Source organism: Catharus ustulatus, chromosome 23 (assembly GCF_009819885.2).
Source record: "Catharus ustulatus isolate bCatUst1 chromosome 23, bCatUst1.pri.v2, whole genome shotgun sequence".
NCBI lineage: Eukaryota > Metazoa > Chordata > Aves > Passeriformes > Turdidae > Catharus > Catharus ustulatus.
In genome coordinates, this window is record NC_046243.1 from 5,904,000 (window position 1) to 5,925,022 (window position 21,023).

The 21,023-nt window shown below is 49.2% G+C and overlaps 3 protein-coding genes across 3 annotated transcripts; 1 reads left to right on the plus strand and 2 right to left on the minus strand.

Annotated features, from left to right (window-relative positions):
- Positions 1–5,342: 5,342 nt before the first annotated feature.
- Positions 5,343–6,175, minus strand: LOC117006553 (feather keratin 1-like). The gene is made up of 2 exons (XM_033079081.1): positions 6,041–6,175; positions 5,343–5,669 (listed from the first exon to the last, which is right to left on the minus strand). Exons 1-2 carry the CDS (start codon positions 6,173–6,175, stop codon positions 5,343–5,345), a joined length of 462 nt encoding a protein of 153 aa, XP_032934972.1.
- A 4,458-nt stretch (positions 6,176–10,633) lies between these two features.
- LOC117006642 (feather keratin 1-like) lies at positions 10,634–11,588 on the plus strand. The gene is made up of 2 exons (XM_033079188.1): positions 10,634–10,732; positions 11,099–11,588. The coding sequence occupies exons 1-2, from the start codon at positions 10,634–10,636 to the stop codon at positions 11,423–11,425; spliced, it is 426 nt and encodes a 141-aa protein (XP_032935079.1). The 3' UTR covers positions 11,426–11,588.
- A 5,469-nt stretch (positions 11,589–17,057) lies between these two features.
- Positions 17,058–17,552, minus strand: LOC117006655 (feather keratin 1-like). Its single transcript, XM_033079201.1, has one exon. It carries the CDS (start codon positions 17,532–17,534, stop codon positions 17,229–17,231), a length of 306 nt encoding a protein of 101 aa, XP_032935092.1. The 5' UTR covers positions 17,535–17,552; the 3' UTR covers positions 17,058–17,228.
- Positions 17,553–21,023: the final 3,471 nt, after the last annotated feature.

The following is a 21,023-nucleotide window of genomic DNA, read 5'->3' on the forward strand; positions in this document are numbered from 1 at the left end:
TTTGTGTTTGCTTTGGATTGTTTTCTGCCAGCTGAAATAAACTAAATTCTCTCAGAAATGAGACCAAGATATTTTTAAGTACAGTAATTTCACTACTATAAGGTGCACCCTTTTGACTAAAATTTTGGTCCAAACCCAGAAGTGTGCCTTATAATCCGGATGCACCTTATATATGGACAAAGTTCGGAAATTTGTGAACCTGGAAGTGCGAGCTGCAAGCCGAGCCGGAACCCAAGGGAGCTGCGGCTGCACGGGGGGAACCATGGGAGCCGTGTCCGCTGGCCGGGGGCACGCCGGGATGTGGGGCAGTCGCCAGCTGGGGGCACGCCGGGACATGGTGCAGCCCCTGGCCAGGGGAACGCCAGGATGCAGCACGGCCGCCGGCTGGGGGGATACTGGGAACCACCGCGGCCGCCAGGCAGGGGGATGACGGGACGCGATGCGGCTGTGTGGTGGGAGCTGGGAGCCGCAAACCGTGCCAGCCAGCGCCGGGGCAGGCGGGAGTGCCGAGGCCTGCGGCATGGGGAGGGCACCTGGGGCTGCGTTTCAAGGCTACACCGATCTGTGAAAAATGTTTGCAAATCAAGCACCTACCAGTAATTCGTTACTTTGTTGCGCACGGCACAGCTTCTCACTGCAAAAAAAAAGTGCGCCTTATCATCCAGTGCGCCTTATATTATGTACAAAGTTGCGACATTTGCCAACTCCCGGAGGTGCGCCTTATAATCCAGTGCACCTTATAGTCATGAAATTACTGTACTTCAAAGCATTTTTCCCATAGGCTTGGGCCTCCTTGTAGCAGGGGAAGTGAGTTTAGAAACTCAGAGTTTATAAAAACACAACCGTGTGAAAGAATGGGCTCTGAGTTAAGCAGGGCAGAGGCCTATCGCACACACCTTCTGTCACTTATAAGATGGAATAAGCTCAGCAGTGTCTGTCTCCCCATTTTGCCACCGTGATAATGGAATACATCTACCCTTCACACTTTAGGCGTAGATTTTGTCCATCTTGGTTACCTGCATGTATTTCAGTTCACAAGTTTGTTGCAGTTGGCGACTGCTAGGAGCAAGCATGTCATGGCTATGAAAGAGGTTGGGGACTGGGGAGGCTCTAACAGTGAATCCCCACATTTTGGGATGGCCCAGCACTGAGCACTGGATCCCTGTGGCTACCTTCCCATCAACCATGGCTCTGCCATGGTTTGAAGTTGATGATGCACCTGTGGTCACTCCACAATCAAATCGGTTGTGTGAGAATAACCGTGGAAAGCTATTGCATATAGGTAAAACCTTATAAAATAGGGGTCTTCTTATCCTGGTAAAATCATAGCTCAGGCCTGCTACTTTGGCTAAGCAGAAAAGGACTATGGGAAAGTGACTCAGCTGAATTGGAGGTAGAAAACGAAGTTATAAAAACAAGTTATATAACATGCACACATCATGGTTTATGGTGGTTGGCTGAATTATATTTGTTATAATTGAATGGAATGTACCTGATAATGGGCTAATTATAGTAGGACCCACAGCTGGTCTTGGGTTAGAGAAGGTTAATGAATGAGGTTTGTTTTGAGAAGTATTCTCTGACCAAGGCTGTTGGCAGGAGACCAAGAAGAGAAGAAGGAGAAAAGAAGATAACCGAGAAGAAGGAGAAAAGAAGATAACCAAGAAAAAAGCCCTGCAACTGGGGAACATATTTTTAGAAGGACCCTGGGAGAATAGAGGTGGGGATTTTTCCACTAAAGATCATTATGTTGATTTATTGTAGCCAACTAAGAAAGTGTAAACTGTCTAGAGGGTATAAAAGACAACTTGTGTTGTAGTAAACAGATTTGGCCTTCTGAAGTGTGGAGTGTCTACGTGTGTGTCTCACCTGCCTATACAGTGACAGGTAACTGTTTATAAAAGGCCTTAAAGTGGCTCTTCTTTGCACCTGCCTGGGGACTCTGCATTGCTTTGATTCACTTCGTACAAAAAGCAGCATCTAAGTCTGCTCAGAAATTAGCAGGGAGGTTGGGATGGTGTCCTAGTTTGGTGGACAGGTGTCTGCTAAGAAAGGCAGGAACCTCTCTTTGAAATGGAGAATGTAAACCCCCTCCCTCCAAATTATTATAATTTTGAAATTAAAGGGTTCTCAGGCAAAGATATGAGAATTAGGAATAACAGTTCTTTACTAGGAAAATTAAAATAAAAATACAGTACTACCAAGAACAAACCCCAAACACTGACAAAGTCAGAGTACAACCTGACACCCCGTCAGGCAGGGTGTTGGTGGCAGTTCCATTAAGTGGTGGCTGTATCCTCCTGCAGTGACAGATGTGGTTCAGTTGAAGCAGTGGTCCTGTAGAGGGGTGCCATTTCCCTCCGAAGGTCCAGTGGTGATGTGGAAAGGTCCAGTTTTCCTCTGGAATCCAGTGGAAAAATGGCTACCTTGGTATCCCAAATCTCAGTTTTTATCTAGGTGGGAAAGGCTTGGCTCTTTCCCCCGGATGGAGCATCTCCCAATGGGATGATGAAATTTTATCAGTCACACAGTGGGATTCAATGGGCCATTAGCAGAAAATAGCTCCCTGCAGGAAGGATGGGTCATGAAAAGATAAAGAACAATGCCCCGCCTGGTTTCACTGGATGGCCCATTAGCAGAATATCTCCTGCAGAGATAAGGATCACTGCCCCACCAGGTCTCAACAGAAAGTGCTAGAATAGATACTTTTGGTCACATCCTGCATTCCAACCCAAGACAGCTGGTTATTAGTCACTGATCTCAGAGCTTTTGACCAAGTGAGAGAGCTGATAAACCAGTGAGAGTGCTTTAAACCATGCAAAGGAAATTGTGTGAGAAGCATACCTTGCTCCAAAGCAGCAATGCTGTGAGCAACAACTCACTATTGAACAGCTGCAGGGGCACACTGCTAACAAACATAGGCAGAATTATGGGAAAAGTAAGGTCTTGATTTCCCAAGTTTGTGTTCTTTTTTAGAAACCCTCATAGGATCCTGAGGCATGGGATGAAAATACCTGGACGAACTCCAAGACTGAGTTTGAGGCAAACTCAGCAGATGTGGTAGGACGTGGTAGAAGTACAACCCCTCATACAAAGGGAAGGGCAGCAGGATCTGACAGGCAGAGGGGTAAAGGTCAAATGGCCCTACACTCCAGAGGATTTACAGGAATTTTTAGAAACTTGCCTGCAGAGGAGCAGCAAGAGCACACTGCCATGGATTATATAACCTTGGGATGGTGGCACAACATTTATTCCTTTATTAGTGGATGAAAAGGATCCCTGAACTCTCTATAGCCACTGCTAATAAGGTCCAACAGGGGTATGCTCAACTATGGAATTTCAGGGGTCCTGAGGGGTGTCAAACAGCCTTAACTTTTCCACACTGAGTTTTTTAAACCGTTACACATCAGAAAGACCAGTGTCAGTGAGCACAAGAGATTAGTCACTCTGGAGGAAAGAGGCACTTTTGCTCTTATCAAACATACAACGTTGGTGCCGTGTTCTGGTACCAGCACAGGGAAGGCCAACACACATCTGCTCTCATATCCCACAGCAGCTGGTCCCAAGCACAACAGTCAACTCAGCACATGGCTTAACATCGTGGGGAAATACAGTCTCCAGCAGCTGGAGGAATTTCCAGTCTCTAATGCCGGTTAGTTCCTCTGTGCTGTCCATGCTACCCTGGTGCAGGCAAAAGTCTGGGCAAAAGCCTGGGAAAGAGAGGTGTTCCTGTGCAGGGGACACAAAGATCGTGAAGGGTTGAAGGGGAAGCTGGGATGAGAAGTTTAGGTCACTTGGCATGTTCAGGCTGGAGGAGACCAAGAGGAGACCTCATCCCAGAGTGCAGCTTCTTCATGAGGGGGAGTGGAGGGGCAAGGGTTGACCTTTACTTTCTGGTGATCAGTGACAGGACATGAGGGAATGGCTGGAGCTGTGTCAGGGCAGGTTTAGTTTGGATATCAGGGAAAGGATCTTCCCCTAGAGCGCAGTCAGATATTGAACACGCTCTCCAGGGAATGGTGACAGAACCAAGGCTGCCAGAACCCAAGGAAAATTTGGACAACGCTCTCAGACACAGGGTGGGACGGCAGTGGTGTCTGTGCAGGGCCAGGATTTGGACTCGATGATCCTTGTGGGTGCCTTCCAGCTCAGAGTATTTGGTGATTCTATGAAGATTGAGCTCCAGGTGCAGTTGCTATTTCACCTCCACAGCCAGACATGTCCAGTCAATGAACCTCTTTCTGATAGCAACCACTTTTCAGAGGATGGATAAAGTAGTGAAAAGATTCTACAGCGGAAATTTTATCTCTCCATTTCCCAAGACCACATTTCCTTGTAGACTATATTTGCCTACATTTGCCTGGTCTCACTGCACTGTTCCAAGGACTGAAAGAAACTGTTAAAGGCTCCAACAAGTCCAACAGTTCTGTGACAAAAACTTTTATGGTCTTTGCAGAGGTTTTTATCCCACAAAAAAAAAAATTGATTGTTTCCAGGTGGAGCATTTAAGCATAACAAAAGGGATTCTGGCATGCAGTTTTTGTGGGTAGGGGACCTTCTAACCACAAAGAAGTGGAAATTTCATGGCATGGAAAGGATTGGCAGATGTGGCCCAAGTTATCCTGGTGCACTAGAGAAAGAGTGGTGCCCTGTATGAACTTTCCATCCACGGAGATTAAAGTTGGCCATGGGTGCCTTTAGAAATAAAATCACTTTGGCATCTGGAATATCATCATGTTGTTAGTTTTTCAAAATTTAGAAAGCAGAAAGTAATCCAATGTCCGACTAAGCAAACTTTATGTAAACCTGTGCTACCAGTCGCTTCAGAGGCATCCTATACACCTCCTCCCAGAAAAAAGATTGAGCAATGTCTCTTTCCCTAGTGGTCTTGGGAAAACATCTGCAGGGGAAATGACACAGAGGCAATGGCTCAAATGCAACATAACTTTAATGAGTCAAGAGAAGGAAATTAGGACATTGAGTGATGGTCATGGTGCAGTGAGCATGAGAGAGAGATAAGAGATTGTGCCCCATGGTTGTGGCTGAGAACCCTCTAGAAGTCCATCTGCCTGCCCTACAGAGGGAGCAGAGCCAGCAGGTCCTCCCTGGGCTGGATGTGTGGGACTCAGCTGAGGAGAGCACAAGACAAAAAGGACACAGGAGGGAAAGGAGACAGGGCAGAGAGCAGAGGCAGGGATGGGCTGTGCTTCCCAAGAGTCCTTCTGCAAGGGCTGCTGGAGTTGCTCAGCCTCTCAGGAAGCAACAGGCTGAGCCCCCATCCCCAGTGAAGTACCATCTTGTTGAGCTCCTCAGTTCATACCCTGGAATCATCGCAAGCAGCTTCAGCAGGGGAAGCACCTCCTGCCACAGAGGCCACTGCCCAAGCCTGAGAGGCCAAAGCCCCCAGAGTTGATGGGCACTCCCTGAGAGCTGAGGATGCTGCCAACAGCAGCAGAGGTGGAGGATCCCACGGCGGTGTTCTGGGGGAAGGAGCTGAGGATGGGGCCAGGCAGGGTCACCACCACGGGCGAGGGCTGGATGGCCACATGGGAGTCCTGGCACTGCCTGACACAGGGCTCATTGCAGCTGTTGGCCAGCGGGGTGGGGCCACAGGGCTGGCAGGGCCGGCACGGGCTGTAGCAGGACATGGCTTGGGGCTGCAGGTGCACCTGAGAGAGAGGACAGGGGGTAGAAAAGATTAAGAGGTGAGTAGATGCCTGTAACCACCACAAGGGAGAGAAGACATGAGTTCACACAAAGAGCTGGAAGGATCAAAAGGAGACCACAGGCTTCTCCTTCTCTAAAGCCTGAAAGAGACATACAAAACACAACCAAGCCTTGAGAGATCCCTTCTGAACCCATACCACAGAGACACCAAACTGACCTCCTACCTCTCTCCATGTCTTTTTGCACCCTTCCCTCTCCCATAGAAAGCAATCCCAGAATCAGGTATAGAACAAAGAGAGTATTGTGCTGAAAAATCCCATGGAAGGATAATTATGAGAATGAATAAAAGAAGAATTAAGAACTTCAGACTTACCTTGTTCTGAAGAATCTTGAGTGGAGGAGAGGAGTGGATGAGAGAGTGAGGAGATGGAGCAGCTTTTATACTACTCCAACACTGCCCCAGGCCCACAGCCACTGCATGAGGGCAGTAATTTCCCAACAGACTCATCTCCAAAGCAAAATATCCCACCTAATGCCCCAGGTTGTGTTTTGTTTTTCATCGCCATTGCCAGTACATTTCCTCATTTCTGACGTACCCATTATGCTATGTAGGCTCCTTTCAAGTTCCAGGATGACAGATCCAATGATTTCCCAAGATGGATCATGGCACTGTCACCAGAAGAGGTACCCTCAAGTGCAGGAGGGGCATGTGCAGATGTAGGACATGGAACTGGGAAATCTGGCCATGTTCCTTTCAAACCCCATTACAGAAAGGTTTGACTTTCCCTCTGCCAATGCAGGAGTCTGTCCTGGGTACACAAAGGCTCCTGTGCCTAATGACATGATTTATCCTTCTCCCTCAATCCTTTACAGATTTACTGGGAAGAGTCATCTCCTCTTATGCCAGTCTCTGGCTGTCTTGTATCACTGCTTAAAGTCACCATGAAGAAAGAAAACCCTTCCTAAGGATCTTGATAACAGTTCTGGTGGTACATGAGAAGTGTATTGGGACTTGGCGCAGCACCTTGTTTGTCCCATTTTCCTCACAGTGCCATGAACTTTTGCATGCCTTAAACCTGATCAGCAGGAGAGACTTTTCCAAAACATGTTGACTGTCCTGTGAGCCCCTGAAGCTGTGGGAGTATTGGCAAGAAGGTTATGCTGACAGTAATGGCTGTTGTGGCTGCCTGAAGCTGTGTACTCGGTTACAGTCCAGTGCTTGCACCAGCTTTCCTGTGCTATGGATGGATCTGCCCTTGCTGGAGGGCAGTTGTGTCCCTGCAAGGGACATGGATTTACAGACAACACACCCTCCTGGCTTGACCTCACACCAAAAGGCTGACACATGGCTAACACAAAATTAGAGTGTGACTCGCCAGGTAGGGATAGTCTCTCCCTGAAAATTTGCCTACCGAAGGCATTCCCTTGCCTTTCTGGGACGCATCCCAGCTGCCTTCATGTCTGCAGGGCAGAGAAGCGCATCAGTCCTTGACGTCATTTGAGAGCTCGGTTTTGTACCCAGGGCCCTCTTGAGCTCATCCCCTCCATCAGTGTTCTCAGATACGTGGTACTGCAGGGGTTATCACTGATAACCCTCATTTACTAGGGAGTTGGACAATTTTCTGCTTCCCCAAGGGTGCTGGGTTGCTCTCCAAATGAATCTTTTTGGGTCTGAGAAACAAGGTATGCTGAAGCACAAACGCAAAGAGAATACTCAATGCATGGGACAACTGATGAGCTCCAACCAGGGGGAAGATGTTTTCTGCAGCCCCTTCTGTCTGTCCACAGAGCATGCAGGAGAGCTCCTCAACACATCACGGTCTCTTTGGCCAGGAGGATGGGGCTTGTACATGCACTCCACCTTCCAAGTCTCTCCCCTAGGCACATCTCTTCTCACAAGAGAAAAAAGATCTGAGAACTCTAAGATTGCAGCATAGTTCATTCTCCAGCCCATACTGCTGGAAGAAGTTTTTAGTTTCCAAGTGCAGACCTTGCCATCTTTCTTGAATGCCAGAGGGCTCCTGTGGCCCAGTTCTCCAGATAACTTTATAGAAGCCATGACCAGGAATGCATTAGCAGGCTTTCACTGGGTGACTCTTGTCTTTTTTCTGACACCCATTTACTGCTGGGAAACGCTTCCCCATCTTCTCAGAACTCTTTCAGGGGATGCAGCAGCCTGGGAGATTTTGTAGGTTAAGACTGAGAGAGGCATTGTCTCCTCTATCTGCACACTTCTGAGATTACCTTCTATCATCTGAGAGACACCCCCTTCCTTACCAGGATATTGTCAGATGCCATTTCCACAAGGGCCCAGGGCTGTCTCATGATGCTCTCCAGAACCCCTGCCCTTTGCTGCAAAGCTCTTTGGCAGCAAATCAGCTCCAGTCTGTGGTGGGGAGGAGAGTTTTTTCCCCCCCAGGGACCCAGTTAAACACTGCTGGCCCCAGTCTAGGCTCTGCAGTGCACCAGGTGTGAGTGTCTGCCAGCTGGACTTTGTGCATCTCATCCCAACCCTTGGAGACCAACCATTTTCACAGATTTCAGTTCTCTCTACTACTCTTCCCCAGCTGGTATTTTGCCAGTTTTTCTCTAAGGATTGTTACAGACAACAGCACCAAAGACCTAAGTTAGATGAGACGAACATTTGCCAAACTTCCCTCCACCCACTAGAGCTAGGCACAAAATCAGACAATGTAATGAGATTGTCAGGCCTCCAGAAATCCATGCTGACCCCTCAAACGCAACTTCTCTTATCCTGAGAAATTGCTTCCAGATTGATTTACTCCATTACTTTTGTAGGGATTGAGGTGAGGCTGACTGACATGGCTCCTTCCTCATGGCCTTCTTGAAGACAAGAAGTCCACTGGCATTCTTGCAGTCCTGAGATGTATTTAATGAGTGCTGAGTCTTTCAAAGGGAGTTGAGAGCGAGACACCAACCTCATAGAGTGCACAGCATCAAGTCACACACACTCATCTCAGTCCATCTGTTAATATGTTCCCACACCTGATCCTGCCCTAGTCAGGTAATCCTTTCCTGCTGATGACTTTCCGAAGAGCCCAATTCCTGCTAGTAAAAACCAAGGCCAAGAATCCCTTGGATATCTCCACCTTTACTGTAACCCTTGTTCTCAATGAAGCTGCTCCAGTCAGCTTTTAGAATTCTCATCTACCTGGAATAATTTCTTATGCCTGTGTGCTGGTTTTGCATTGAAGGCAACCTGGCAGGAGGCACGCTCAGAAGTTTTTTCCATTAGAACTTCCTCTGTGAATTGATAGGACCAATTGGAGGCTGATTTAGTGGTTGACAGCCTGGGAAACCAATTAGAGAAGCTAGTCCGCTCCATGAATCAGACTGATGAAGCAAGGAAACGTCAGAAAAGCCCTCTTTCATTTCTCTTTCATTTCTGGCCTTTCATCAGGTACCATCGGCCTGTCCCCCGCCCCAAGCGGCCCAGGCCGGGCGGGGCTGGGCTCGGGAGCTGCCAGGCCCTGTCCTCAGCCAGGGGCCCTGGTGGCCAGCGGGGAGGAGAGGCCCTTTGCCCCAGCTCGGCAGGGCCCTGCTGCCGGCTCTGAGCAGCCCTGGGGGGAGGCAGCTGGGCTCCGTTCTAGCAGAGCCCCCCCTCCACACACTTGGCTGGACTTTGCAGTTTCATCCAGACCTCCAGCATGGCCTGGGCAGACTGAGATCCTGGCACCGCTCCAGCATGGCCTGGCCCAGGCCCCTGCATCCACTGCATGAAATTTTAACCTAGTGCTCAGATAAGACTTGCAGACCTCCTATCCTCCCTTGAGTAAGAGGAAATTGAGCAGAAAGAACACACCCAAGTTAGTGAAGTAAGAGCCAAGACTCCAAATGGGAAGACACTGAGGAGATGCCATGAAAGTTGGCTAAAAAATCTTTTTGTAAGCTAGGAGTGAACTGTACTGCAATGAAGATTCCTATAAATCATGGAGAAAACATGGGGGCTTGAAGTGTTTGAGAAAAAGATCCATTGCCCCGAGGGAGAGGAGGGACCTCTGTTCCTGAGAATGAAGCATGAACAGACAAATATGAGGGAAAAAAGATGAAGAGACTTTTGCCTTTGAACAGCTTATCATTAAAAGTAATATCCCATGAGTTTTACATGGCCCACAAACACAGCTCTGGGAAGGCTGTGAAAATGGGAGAAGTTTCATAATTTTGCAGACTCCTGGGCAGCTGCTGTCGTGAAAGTGAAGACACAAGAGAACTTTATTTTTCTCTTGGAAAAAAATCCCTATAACCAAACAAGAAGAAACTCTCCTCCCTAAAGTGAACTGAAATTATTAAGTGAAGAACTGACTGAAGTGTGTCTGTATGTTGTTGTTAAGAAGGTGTAGGAGGTGGAGGGAGAGAACGGAGTGGTCTGAAAAATCTTATCCAGAATTCCTTATTTTCTCTATGTTGTTAATAAAGTTTTTCTTTATACCCTTTTAAGTTTTAAACCTACCTTGTTTTTACTCCTAATCCTATCTCACAACAGAAATTTAGTAGATTAAAATTAGTAGATTAAAATTGGCAAACTAAACCAAGACAGCCTGCCACGTATTTTGCCTGGTTCAAACCCTGGCAGGCTTTGGTTGTCCCTAGTCCTGCATACTCAAACTGGCAAACATTCTACCCAGAGAAAAGCTCAGTAACAGGAAGAGAGCTGAAACTTCTTGCTGCAAGGAGAGCTGTATACAATTGCAATTTGCTGCACCAAGCCAAAATCCCCAGCGTTCATGGGACACCATCAACACTTCCAACATATCTTCTACTTTCAGTGACACAGCACCACCCAGAATATCCTTGGATGCCTCATCTCAGCACATAAAAGCAGAGCAGGAATGTTGAAAATGAGGAAATGAAATGGCAGCACAGGTTGACAAAATACAACTTGCGCCACTAGGTAGAACATTTTGTTTTTGAGGTGAGTCTGCTGGAAAATTACTGCTGTCATGCAATGTCTGTGGGCCTGGGGCAGTACAAGAGCGCTATAAAAGCAGGTCCTTCTCCTCACTCTCTCATCCACTCCTCTCGCCTCCATCTCCTTCAGTACAAGGTAAGTCTGAGGATTTTTCTCCTCTTTTTCTTCATATTTCTCCAATGCACCTCAGTTCATACCTGTCCCAGTCCTACATGGGGTCTTGCAACTGCTGTCAAGGGACAGGGAAGGGGAGGAAATTCTGTCATCACCAGATGCTGACATGTGGTTAAGTGTCTCATGAGCTACGGACCAAGAAAAAACCTCTTTGGGCTTGGCTGCTCTCCAGAGGGTTTTTTTGGGCAGAAAGGAAAGTGTTAACTGTGTATCTCACTGCAAAGTCCCCAGCTCTTTTCTCCAACTTGTGACTTATCTCAGTTTTAGTGGGGTGAAAGACAGCTCTTCATCACAGTTTCTGTTGTGCTTCCCATCCCTGTCTCTCAGGTGCACCTGCAGCCCCAAGCCATGTCCTGCTACAGCCCGTGCCGGCCCTGCCAGCCCTGTGGCCCCACCCCGCTGGCCAACAGCTGCAATGAGCCCTGTGTCAGGCAGTGCCAAGACTCCCATGTGGCCATCCAGCCCTCGCCCGTGGTGGTGACCCTGCCTGGCCCCATCCTCAGCTCCTTCCCCCAGAACACCGCCGTGGGATCCTCCACCTCTGCTGCTGTTGGCAGCATCCTCAGCTCTCAGGGAGTGCCCATCAGCTCTGGGGGCTTTGGCCTCTCAGGCTTGGGCAGTGGCCTGTGTGGCACGAGGTGCCTCCCCTGCTGAAGCTGCTGGCCATGGCCCTGGGCAAGGAAGCCAGGGACTGCCAGGATGGAACCGCCCTGGGGACGCAGCATCGGCTCTTGGCTTCCCCAGGGGCTGAGCAACCCCAGCAGCTCCTGCAGAAGGATGGGGCCAGCCTGGGCTCTTGGCAAGCACAGCCCATCCCTGCCTCTGCCCTCTGCCCCTCTCTCCTTTCCCTCCTGTGTCCCTGTTCCCTTGTGCACCCTGGGCTGTGACCCCACACTGCCATCCTGGGGAGAACCTGCTGGCCCTGCTCCCTCTGGACATCTCCTGAGATCTCTACCACAGTTATTTGATGTAGACTCCTATCTGCCTCTGGTGCTCCTTTGACTCAGATTTACCTAGTTGTCATCTTTTGACTCATTAAAGTTACTCTGCATTTGAGCCCTTGCCTTTTTGTCATAATTTCCCCTGTATATGCCCTCACCAAATGGCCAGGGGAGTTATTGGGCATGCTTGTGAGGGGACCATTATCACAGGATTGCTTTGACTATGCTTAGACCATGAACCTCTGTTTTTCAAACGTCTCTACCTATCTAGGGCTGGATGGAATGATTCAATACAGTTCAGTGACTAGAGCTCTGTTGGAACCCAGAAACCTGGGAGTTTTGAGCTTTCTGTGCTTTCTGGCACTGACCCCCTGGAAAACACTGCTTTTGACTTGAAGCCTTGGAGTAGGCTTCCAAATTTGAGTGATGAAGTTAAAATCACTGGTGTGTAGTTCAACTAGAAGTGTGTGATTTCACATGGTGAAGGGTTTTAAATTTGAGATATTTATAATATAATAATAGGTATGGGACAAGATGGAGGATTTTGGGTGTTGTCTCTTTCTGTCTTCTTCTTCCTTCTTCTTCATGATTCCAGGTAGTTTCTGGTTGGACAGTTAGTGCTGCACTGAAGGTCACAGGAGTTTGGTTATTGGGCTGGAAGTATAAATAATACAGGTGTTAATTCTCTATTGGACTGTTTAGCTTTAAGAGACCTTGTAATCAGCTTGATTCAGCTCCATTTTGCTCAATTTTAGCTGGTAGCTAGAAGTGTTGCAGAACTCCCTGTACTTTAGATAAGATTTAATAAACACTCAAGCCCAAACACGAGAAAATTCATCTCCTTCATGTTTTTAATCCTGGCTCTGAGTGAAGACAGAAGAAAATTAAGACAAGTCACTAATTAAGTGGTGCAATTGCCACATTTACAGAGCTCCATCAGAGATGCTATCACATGAAATAGGGAGATTTACTTGACCCTTAGTGTTTAACCTGTCTGTCAGTGCCCCAGGAAAGCTGAGACCATTGTGCCCAAACAACCTTTCAGTGCCCAATTAGGGAGACCCCACTGAGCCATCCTGCTGGATCAGAGGGCAGCTTGACTGACTCAGTCATGGAAACACCCATCAGCCTCAGGGACACCCCTCAGCAGGTCTTCCCATTTTTTGACCCCTTAGTGGGTGTTCCACTGTATTCAAGTAAGTTCCCTGCTGCTGGAGACTGCAAACAACAGTGAAGGACTGACACTGACAATTTATGGAATAATATTCTTCATAATATAAACCTGTGACAGGTTACAGTTCAAAGATTGCGAGTGATAGTATCTGACTGCAAAAATGTATTCAAAGAAGTACGAGGACAAGCTCTAATCCCTGATAAAAGTATTCGGTGTGCAGAGTGTGGTTCTTATGCAGTAAGCATCCCAGGTTCAGCCTGTCAACCATCCCAGCATTTACAATGGAGTCTGGGCTCATGTTCCACTGCTGCTAACCAGCACCCCCAGGTCCTTTCCCCCAAGGCAACTTTCCAGCCATTCTGCCCCAAAACTGTAGTGATGCAGGGGACTGTTGGACCCAGCGTTTCTTCTAGTTGGACCTTATACAGTTGGCCTTGGTCCATTAATACAACCTGTCCAGATCCCTCTGTAGAACCTTTCTACCTCTAGGATATCAACAATGACATCCAGCTTGGAGTCATCTGCAAACTTACCGAGGGTAGACTTGATGCCCTGGCCCTGGTCATCCACAAAGATACTAATCAGAACTGGACCAAATACTGAGCCCAGGGCAATACCACTAGTGACTGACCATCAACTGAACTTAACTCTATTCACCACCACTCTCTGAGCCTGGCCATAAAGCCAAATCTTTATCCAGTGAATACAACCCACATTCAAGTTAAGAGCAGCCAGTTTCTCTAATAAAATTTGGTGGGAAATGGTGTCAAAGACTTTATTAAAGCCCAGGTAAACAATTTCTACAACATTTCCCTTGTCCACTCAGTGGGTAATCTTGTCACAGGCAATCAGGTTAACCAAGTAGAGTGTGTGTTTCATAAAGACATTCTGACTGGGCCTGATAACCTGACTGTCCTGTATGTGCCATCTGATTGTGCTCAAGATGACCTGCTCCATAACCTTCCCTGGTGCCAAGGTCAGACTGACAGGCCTGTAGTTCTCTGGATGCTCCTTCTAGCCCTTCTTGCACATTCATCTTTCTCACATTAGACCCCAAAACCCACGACAGTATTCTAGATGCCATCAACTGTGTTCTGAGTGGAGTGGGATCATCACCCCATTGATCTCCTGACTGGGCTCTTACTCATACATTCCAGGATTTTGGTGCCAGTCCTCAGTGTCTGAAAATAGTTCTGGTGTCCAGAAATAGTTCTGGCAGTGGCACCTGTTTTGAGGGCATTGCCACAAAAGCACCTTTTCCTGGTCTTGCATTTGAGCTGCTATTACTCAGAGGGAGGACAACTGACTGCTACCAAGTCAACTTCTGATGAAGGCTCTGGGGGGATGTGTGTCACCACGTGCAGCCGTGTCCTACAGCAGCTCAGTCACTCCCCTCCCTCAGCTGCAAGTCTCTGCAGTCTCTGCTTCTGCCACTGCATTGCTCTGGAGAGCTCCTGGACAGCCCTTTCAGACACCCAGCACACACCTGCTGACTGTATTCCTGGCCTGAGTTTCTCCCTGCATCCATCTCTCAATGTATTTTTCCAGGAAGTCCCAGACACAGACAGGTGAGAGGAACAAGAGCTGCCAGCAGCTCTTGTGTGGTGTGTGGTGTGTTTATCTTGGTCAGCACTAAGCTCCCACTGGCCGTTTATATTCTCTCAACTGTCACACAACCAAGAACTGGAGAAGCAAGAGAGTGAAATACCCTCAGGTCAAGATGAGGGCTGTTTGGCAAGCAAAGGGACAAAACAGAAAAAACCACAAGTTTTACAAATGCAACCACCCACTACCATGCACCAGCAGACCAATGCCCAGACAGGCTCTGAAGGACAGCTACTTTGGAGAGACTGTCTACAGGTCTTTTGCTGAGCATGTTATATGGCATGGCACAGCCCTTTCATCAATTCAGCTTAATTTCCTACTTAATTCTCCTCCTCTGGCACAGTGACAGCCAGAGAAGGAAGAATTGTTACTTTACCTCTCTCTTCTCCTCTCCTCTCTACTCTTTGCCTTGCCTCCCATTACCTTTGAAGGTCATGGATGACCTCCAAACCTCCAAATCATAGCACCCAAAGGAGACCCACTGCACTGTGCCCCATTCTCCCTTCCTTTTGTGACTGTTGAAGGCTCAGCACACACCCCTAACTCCCTCAGGACACTGCTCTCCTCACCACTACAATATCCACAGAACATACAGTAAACAATCATTCTTATGGTGGTTCTGACTACCAGGTGGTGGAGACATAATTATTAACTTACTGATCACATCCACAGGGATGCCACAACATCCCCCCTGCCCCCTGTTGGCCCGGCAACATTTCATGGGCAATTCACCTTCCAGAAGAGTTGGAATTATGCTTTTACACTTCTCAAACACTTCTGCAAGAAAACTGACAGACTTCTTTCAGCTGTCTTTCCCCTTCAGTTCACGTACACCAACTTCCACCTCAGGGGCAGGCTCTCACCACCCCACCTCCTCCATCCTCCCCCTGTTCATGCAGGAAGAACCAGAGAGGCCACCCAGTGCGAGCCTGGACCCGCCTTTCCCAGTGATCTCAGTGGGAGAGGACAGGTTCCATGGGTCACCCTTCCATCACCCCTCCCAGCTGGGGTGCTGGCCTGTGAGGACAGGAGAGAGATTTTCCCCAGACTTTCAGAGCCAGGAAGATTCTGTCCCACACACCGTGCATCCTCTTTGCTGAAGGACTGGATTCCTGACCAGACCCTTTCTGCCCTTCACTCAATTCACCAATGAGATGGTCCCATTGACCTCCTTGTCCAGGATTTTTTTCCACGACTGTGACAATTACCAGAGGTGTTGTTTGGGTCCTTATCTCAGCCCTGGTGTTCTCATGTGTGATTTGGGTGTCTGTGTCAACTACTGTGTTCTTAAATGTAGGTCAGATACACGACTCACTTGTGACATTTTCAGGAGTGATTTGGGCCCTGCCTGGACCCGTGCCTCTGATAGCTCCAGAGTTGTATTAAAACTGCCACCAGCCACCTCAAGACAAATTTCACTGTTGCTACACCAAAAAATTCTCTCTTCTTACACCACCCTCAAACCAGATACTTCAAACACCACATTACGTCAATAGAGTTAATTAGTATTTTTAAACACCTCACACTAAGATGAAAAAGGGCTTTGTGAGCCTGCACAACAAAACAACCTGCATCACTCATGGATGAGAATGAAGAATTCTATTTGCTCATCCCCCATACAAGACAGTTCCTCCAGCACAGTCACATCTTTCCTTACCCTCAGGTGCCCATCAAAATGTTCAATCAATCCCTCTCCTCAGAGAATAGGCTGGGAGAAGATAAAATCAAAGTACTGTTGTGTTGAGATAAAGACAGTTTAATGAAGAGAAGCAAGAAAAGACTGCAAAAACACAGAAAAAAAAAAAAAGTTTTATTATCACATTCCATCAAATAGAAATGTCCAGCCTCTCCTGGGAAGCCAGGATACAGCACACTTAGCAGTTTCTTTCTTGACAAATAATCTGTAAATAAATGCTCCCCTGCCACCCTCCTCCTCCTTTCTCTCAGAACTATTAGCTGACCATGATGTCACATGGTATCGAATATCCCTTTGGTCAGTGTGGGTCAGGCAACCTGACTGTCCTCTCTCAACGTCTTGACCACTTCCACCACATCCATGGCCTTTTGCAGAGGAGGGTGGAGAGACAGGGTTGAAGCTGGGTAAGCACTGCCCAGAAAAACCTGAAAGATTTCGGTGTTATGAGCACTATTCTAGCTCCAACTGCAAAGAGCCAGTAGAAGTATTCATTTGGTGATATTGAACTCCATGTCGTGTAGAACATGAACAATGCTGTTATCCATCACCAAATATTCATCCCAACCCTCACAAAAACAGCCATTAAAAACCTCTTTTCCTGGGGCATATTGAGAAAGAACCCACTGAGAAAAGAATGACACAGACACATGGGCTGGGATGCAACAAAAATTTAATGAGACAAAATACAGAAATGAGGCTGCCCTGTCTGAAGGTCCCAGTGCAGAGAGCATGAGGGACAGAAGGTGTCCATCTTCCTGATGCAGAGGGAGCAGGACCAGCATGTTCTCCCCAGGATGGCTGTGTGGGGTCACAGCCCAGGGTGCACAAGGGAACAGGGACACAGGAGGGAAAGGAGAGAGGGGCAGAGGGCAGAGGCAGGGATGGGCTGTGCTTGCCAAGAGCCCAGGCTGGCCCCATCCTTCTGCAGGAGCTGCTGGGGTTGCTCAGCCCCTGGGGAAGCCAAGAGCCGATGCTGCGTCCCCAGGGCGGTTCCATCCTGGCAGTCCCTGGCTTCCTTGCCCAGGGCCATGGCCAGCAGCTTCAGCAGGGGAGGCACCTCGTGCCACAGAGGCCACTGCCCAAGCCTGAGAGGCCAAAGCCCCCAGAGCTGATGGGCACTCCCTGAGAGCTGAGGATGCTGCCAACAGCAGCAGAGGTGGAGGATCCCACGGCGGTGTTCTGGGGGAAGGAGCTGAGGATGGGGCCAGGCAGGGTCACCACCACGGGCGAGGGTTCGATGATGACGGTGGAGTCCTGGCACTGCCTGACACAGGGCTCATTGCAGCTGTTGGCCAGTGGGGTGGGGCCACAGGGCTGGCAGGGCCGGCACGGGCTGTAGCAGGACATGGCTTGGGGCTGCAGGTGCACCTGAGAGAGAGGACATCAAGGAGTAGACCATGAGGGGTGTTTGAAGAGCAACGTGTCACCATCACTCAAGCCAAGACAGAGACAAGAGCAAGAGATGCAGGGATGCCTGCAGGTTTTTTCTCACATTTAGCCCACAAGTTCCCTGCCAAGAGCAACCAGTCTCAGAAGCTTGCTGCCTGGACCATCACTCACTTTAGCAAAGCCCCAGCCTCCCTTCATATGACCATCTCTCACATTTCACCTCACACAGAGAGTAGGCCCATGATGCAGCCCAGGGCCAAGTGGCAGGTATTCAGTGAAAAATAAGAGGAGGAAGAGGAAGAAAAAGGAGAAAAGTGACCCAACTCACCTTGATTCCAAACAGACTGAGGCAAGAGCAGTGGATGAGAGAGTGAGGATGAGCTCTCTCTTATATTGCCCTTGCACTGCCCCAGGTCCACAGTCACTGCACAAGGGTAGTAATTTTCTTACAGACTCACCTCCAAAGCAAAATATCCTCCCTAATGCCACAGGTTGTGCTTTTATTTCCATCAACATTGCCATTTCTTTTCCTCATTCCTGGCGTGATCATTAGGTGTCCAAGGATCCTTTCAAGTATCGAGATGAAAGACCAAAGGAATTCCCAGGCAGGGATACATCAGTACAGGCACAGGTGCTACAGGCATCTCTGGAAGGAAGGGATCATGGGACCAGGGAAAAATGGTGGAAAACCACAGATTTCCACCCTCTTTTGCAGACAATAAGGTCCTGCTGAGGGCGAGGTGTGTAGTGGTTGCTCTGGGCTTGGCTGCAACCCAGATGTTTGGAGATGTATTCTCTGTGCATCGATGGAGCTTCCCTTACTGGAGGGGAACTCATCCTGGCCTGGAACAAAGCCTGCAGACATCACACCCTCCTGGCTTGACCTCACACCAGAAGGCTGACACATAGTCAACCCAAAATTAGAGCGTGACTTGGCACTGGTAGGGAGAGTCTCTCCTTGGAGATTTGACTACTGAAGGCATTCCCTTCCCTCCCAGGTGACAGCTCAGCTGCCTCCATGTCTGCAGGGCAGGGAAGTGCAGCACTCCTTGATGTAGCCTGATTTTGTACTCAGGACCCTCTTGAGCACATCCCCTATGCTCAGAATCTCCTCTTGGTTTCCTGTGTTTTTCCTAGACCTTTCTTAATCCTTGACCACAGGATGCCTAAGCTACTGTCAGATTTTCTGACTTCTTTTACTCTTCACAGGTGCCTCCATGCTATCCAACCTGACAAATGCCTGACTGGGTGTAAGATTTTTGATGTTCAGGGGTTGTACATTGCTACTCATTTCCTCCATGACACCTTCTCTTCTCTCCACTTTCCTTGGTGTGACAGCCAAGGCTGTTCTTGATTCCAGTATTCGCATCCAGTTCATCCTTCTCAGAGGCAGCTGTGCATCACCATTTCTTCCTGCATGACAGACTTCATGAGACTGGAAGGAAGCCCTGGAGATCACCTAGTCCAACAGTCCCTCTACACAGCATGATCAGCTCTTGGAGGATGTTCAGGGCCAAGTCCTGAATTTCTACAGGTGTGAACAATCCTCAACCTGCCTGTGTCAACCACAGGCAAGTTCTTTATCACCCTCAAATGAACAACATCTGTTTTTTAATGTTTCCCTGGAATTTCTCGTATTTCCAGTGGGCCTATTTCCTCTTGTCTGTTCTCTGGAGAAGACTCAGGAGAGTCTAGCTCTGTGTTCTGGACCCCTCCCACAGCTCTTTTAGCCATTGCTGAGCAGGGTGACCAGATGCCCCCTCTCCTCTGGGGTGAACAACCTCACCTCCTGTCCCAGTCCCCTCATGGGCTCTGAGGCCTTTTGTTGGACCTGCACCAGTATGACTGTACCTCTCTTACACTGGGCAGCTGCTCTTTGTGGCACTGATTTCTCAGCACTGTGGAGCAGAGGAAAGGGGTCATGTTCCACAGCTGGAGAGCAAACCCCTTCCTAGTGCAGTCTTGGATGCTGTCAGGTGCCAGTTCCACAAAGGCCCAGGGCTGTGTCCTGATGCCCTGCAGAACCCTTTCTGTACTGCAAAGCTCTTCAGCTGCCCCAAAGCCCCAGCCTGTGGGAGGCAGGAGTTTCTCCCTCCAGCCTTGCAGGACTTTGCCCAAAGGGGTTAAAGAGTACAGTAATTTCACGAATACAAGCCGCACTGACTATAAGCCACATCTCTGGGTGTTGACAAACATTTCGTTCTTTGTCCATACACAAACCGCACCTGATTATAAGCCATTCTGTCGTTCGCAGCGAGGACCCGCATGCAACAAAGTTTCCAATTAGTAACAGAATCGTGGGATCGCGGGGTTTACAGGCTCGGCTCGGGCCGTGCGGGCTCGGCCCGCTCGGGGCCGCCGACGGGCCCAGGTGGCCCAGCTCGGTGCTGCCGCTCGGCAGGGCCGCTCGGGGCCGGCCACCGCTGCCGCTGGGTTTGCTCACCCTGGCCCAGAACCGCCCCGCGGTGGCGGGTGGGGATGGAGCCCGCTGGCACCCACAGCAGCGGCGACAGGTGGGGACGGAGCATGACTGCTCCTGCAGTGGTGGTGGCAGGCATGGGCAGGAGGCGCCCACCTCCCCCCGGGGCCACAGGGCCGGCAGGAGGGGTCCCTGCCTCCCCCCCGAGCTGCGGGGATGGCAACACAGAACCCCCCGCCTCTCCCCCCGGGCTGCTCTGCCTGAAGGAGGGAACCCACCAGCTCCACCCACCATGCAACAGAGTAACCAATTTGTAACAATCGCGCAATCCCGGGTTTTACTGGCAGCTGCTCAGCTTGGCACCTCGGCTGCACTTCCGGGGTTGGAAATTTCAGAAAAGTTTTTCACATATCAGTCACTCCTGAGTGTAAGCCGCATTTCTGGGGCGGGAGCAAAATTTTAGTCAAAATGGTGCGGCTTATAATAGTGAAATTACTGTACTGGCCTGAGTCTGGGCCCTGTGCCGCACCCAGAGTCAGTCTCTGCCAGCTGCACTTCATCCCATTAATCACAATTCTTGAAGACCTGCAGCCAAGCAGATTTCAGTCATGGCCCTCTAGAAGTCAGGATGCCCATTGTCTTTCTCCCAGCCTTCAGCTGCATTCCTTGACTGCCAGCACCTCCCAAAGGGTGCTCTGAGGTGTTTTCACTGACATCAAGGCTCGTGTGTCCATCACCAGGTTAGACACACTCATGTCAGTCCAGTCTGATTAAATGTTCCCTCCTCTTCTGCTGTGGGGAGGTTTTCACTACCCCTATTTCTGAGGAATATCAGGACGTTGATCCTGTGAAAGGAAAAGGTGTCAGTGAAAACCAAAGCCCAGGAGCCTTGGAGAAGCTTCCCCTTTCCTGTAACCCCTGCCCCCAGTGAAGCTGCCCCAGCCAGCCTTGGCTCAAGCCTCCCTTTTGCTGTTGCCCTGTGTGCAAGATCTTCTTTCCCACCACAAGCTTTCCTGATTCAGCTCCAG

Excerpts from the sequence above, each read along its gene's own strand:
- LOC117006642 (XM_033079188.1), top strand. The coding sequence starts at position 10,634 with ATGTCTGTGGGCCTGGGGCAGTACAAGAGCGCTATAAAAGCAGGTCCT. Across the intron at positions 10,733-11,098 it reads TCCATCTCCTTCAGTACAAG|GTGCACCTGCAGCCCCAAGC; the intron begins GTAAGTCTGAGG and ends CCTGTCTCTCAG.
- LOC117006553 (XM_033079081.1), bottom strand. The coding sequence starts at position 6,175 with ATGAGTCTGTTGGGAAATTACTGCCCTCATGCAGTGGCTGTGGGCCTG. Across the intron at positions 5,670-6,040 it reads TCAAGATTCTTCAGAACAAG|GTGCACCTGCAGCCCCAAGC; the intron begins GTAAGTCTGAAG and ends CCTCTCTCTCAG.
- LOC117006655 (XM_033079201.1), bottom strand. The coding sequence starts at position 17,534 with ATGTCCTGCTACAGCCCGTGCCGGCCCTGCCAGCCCTGTGGCCCCACC.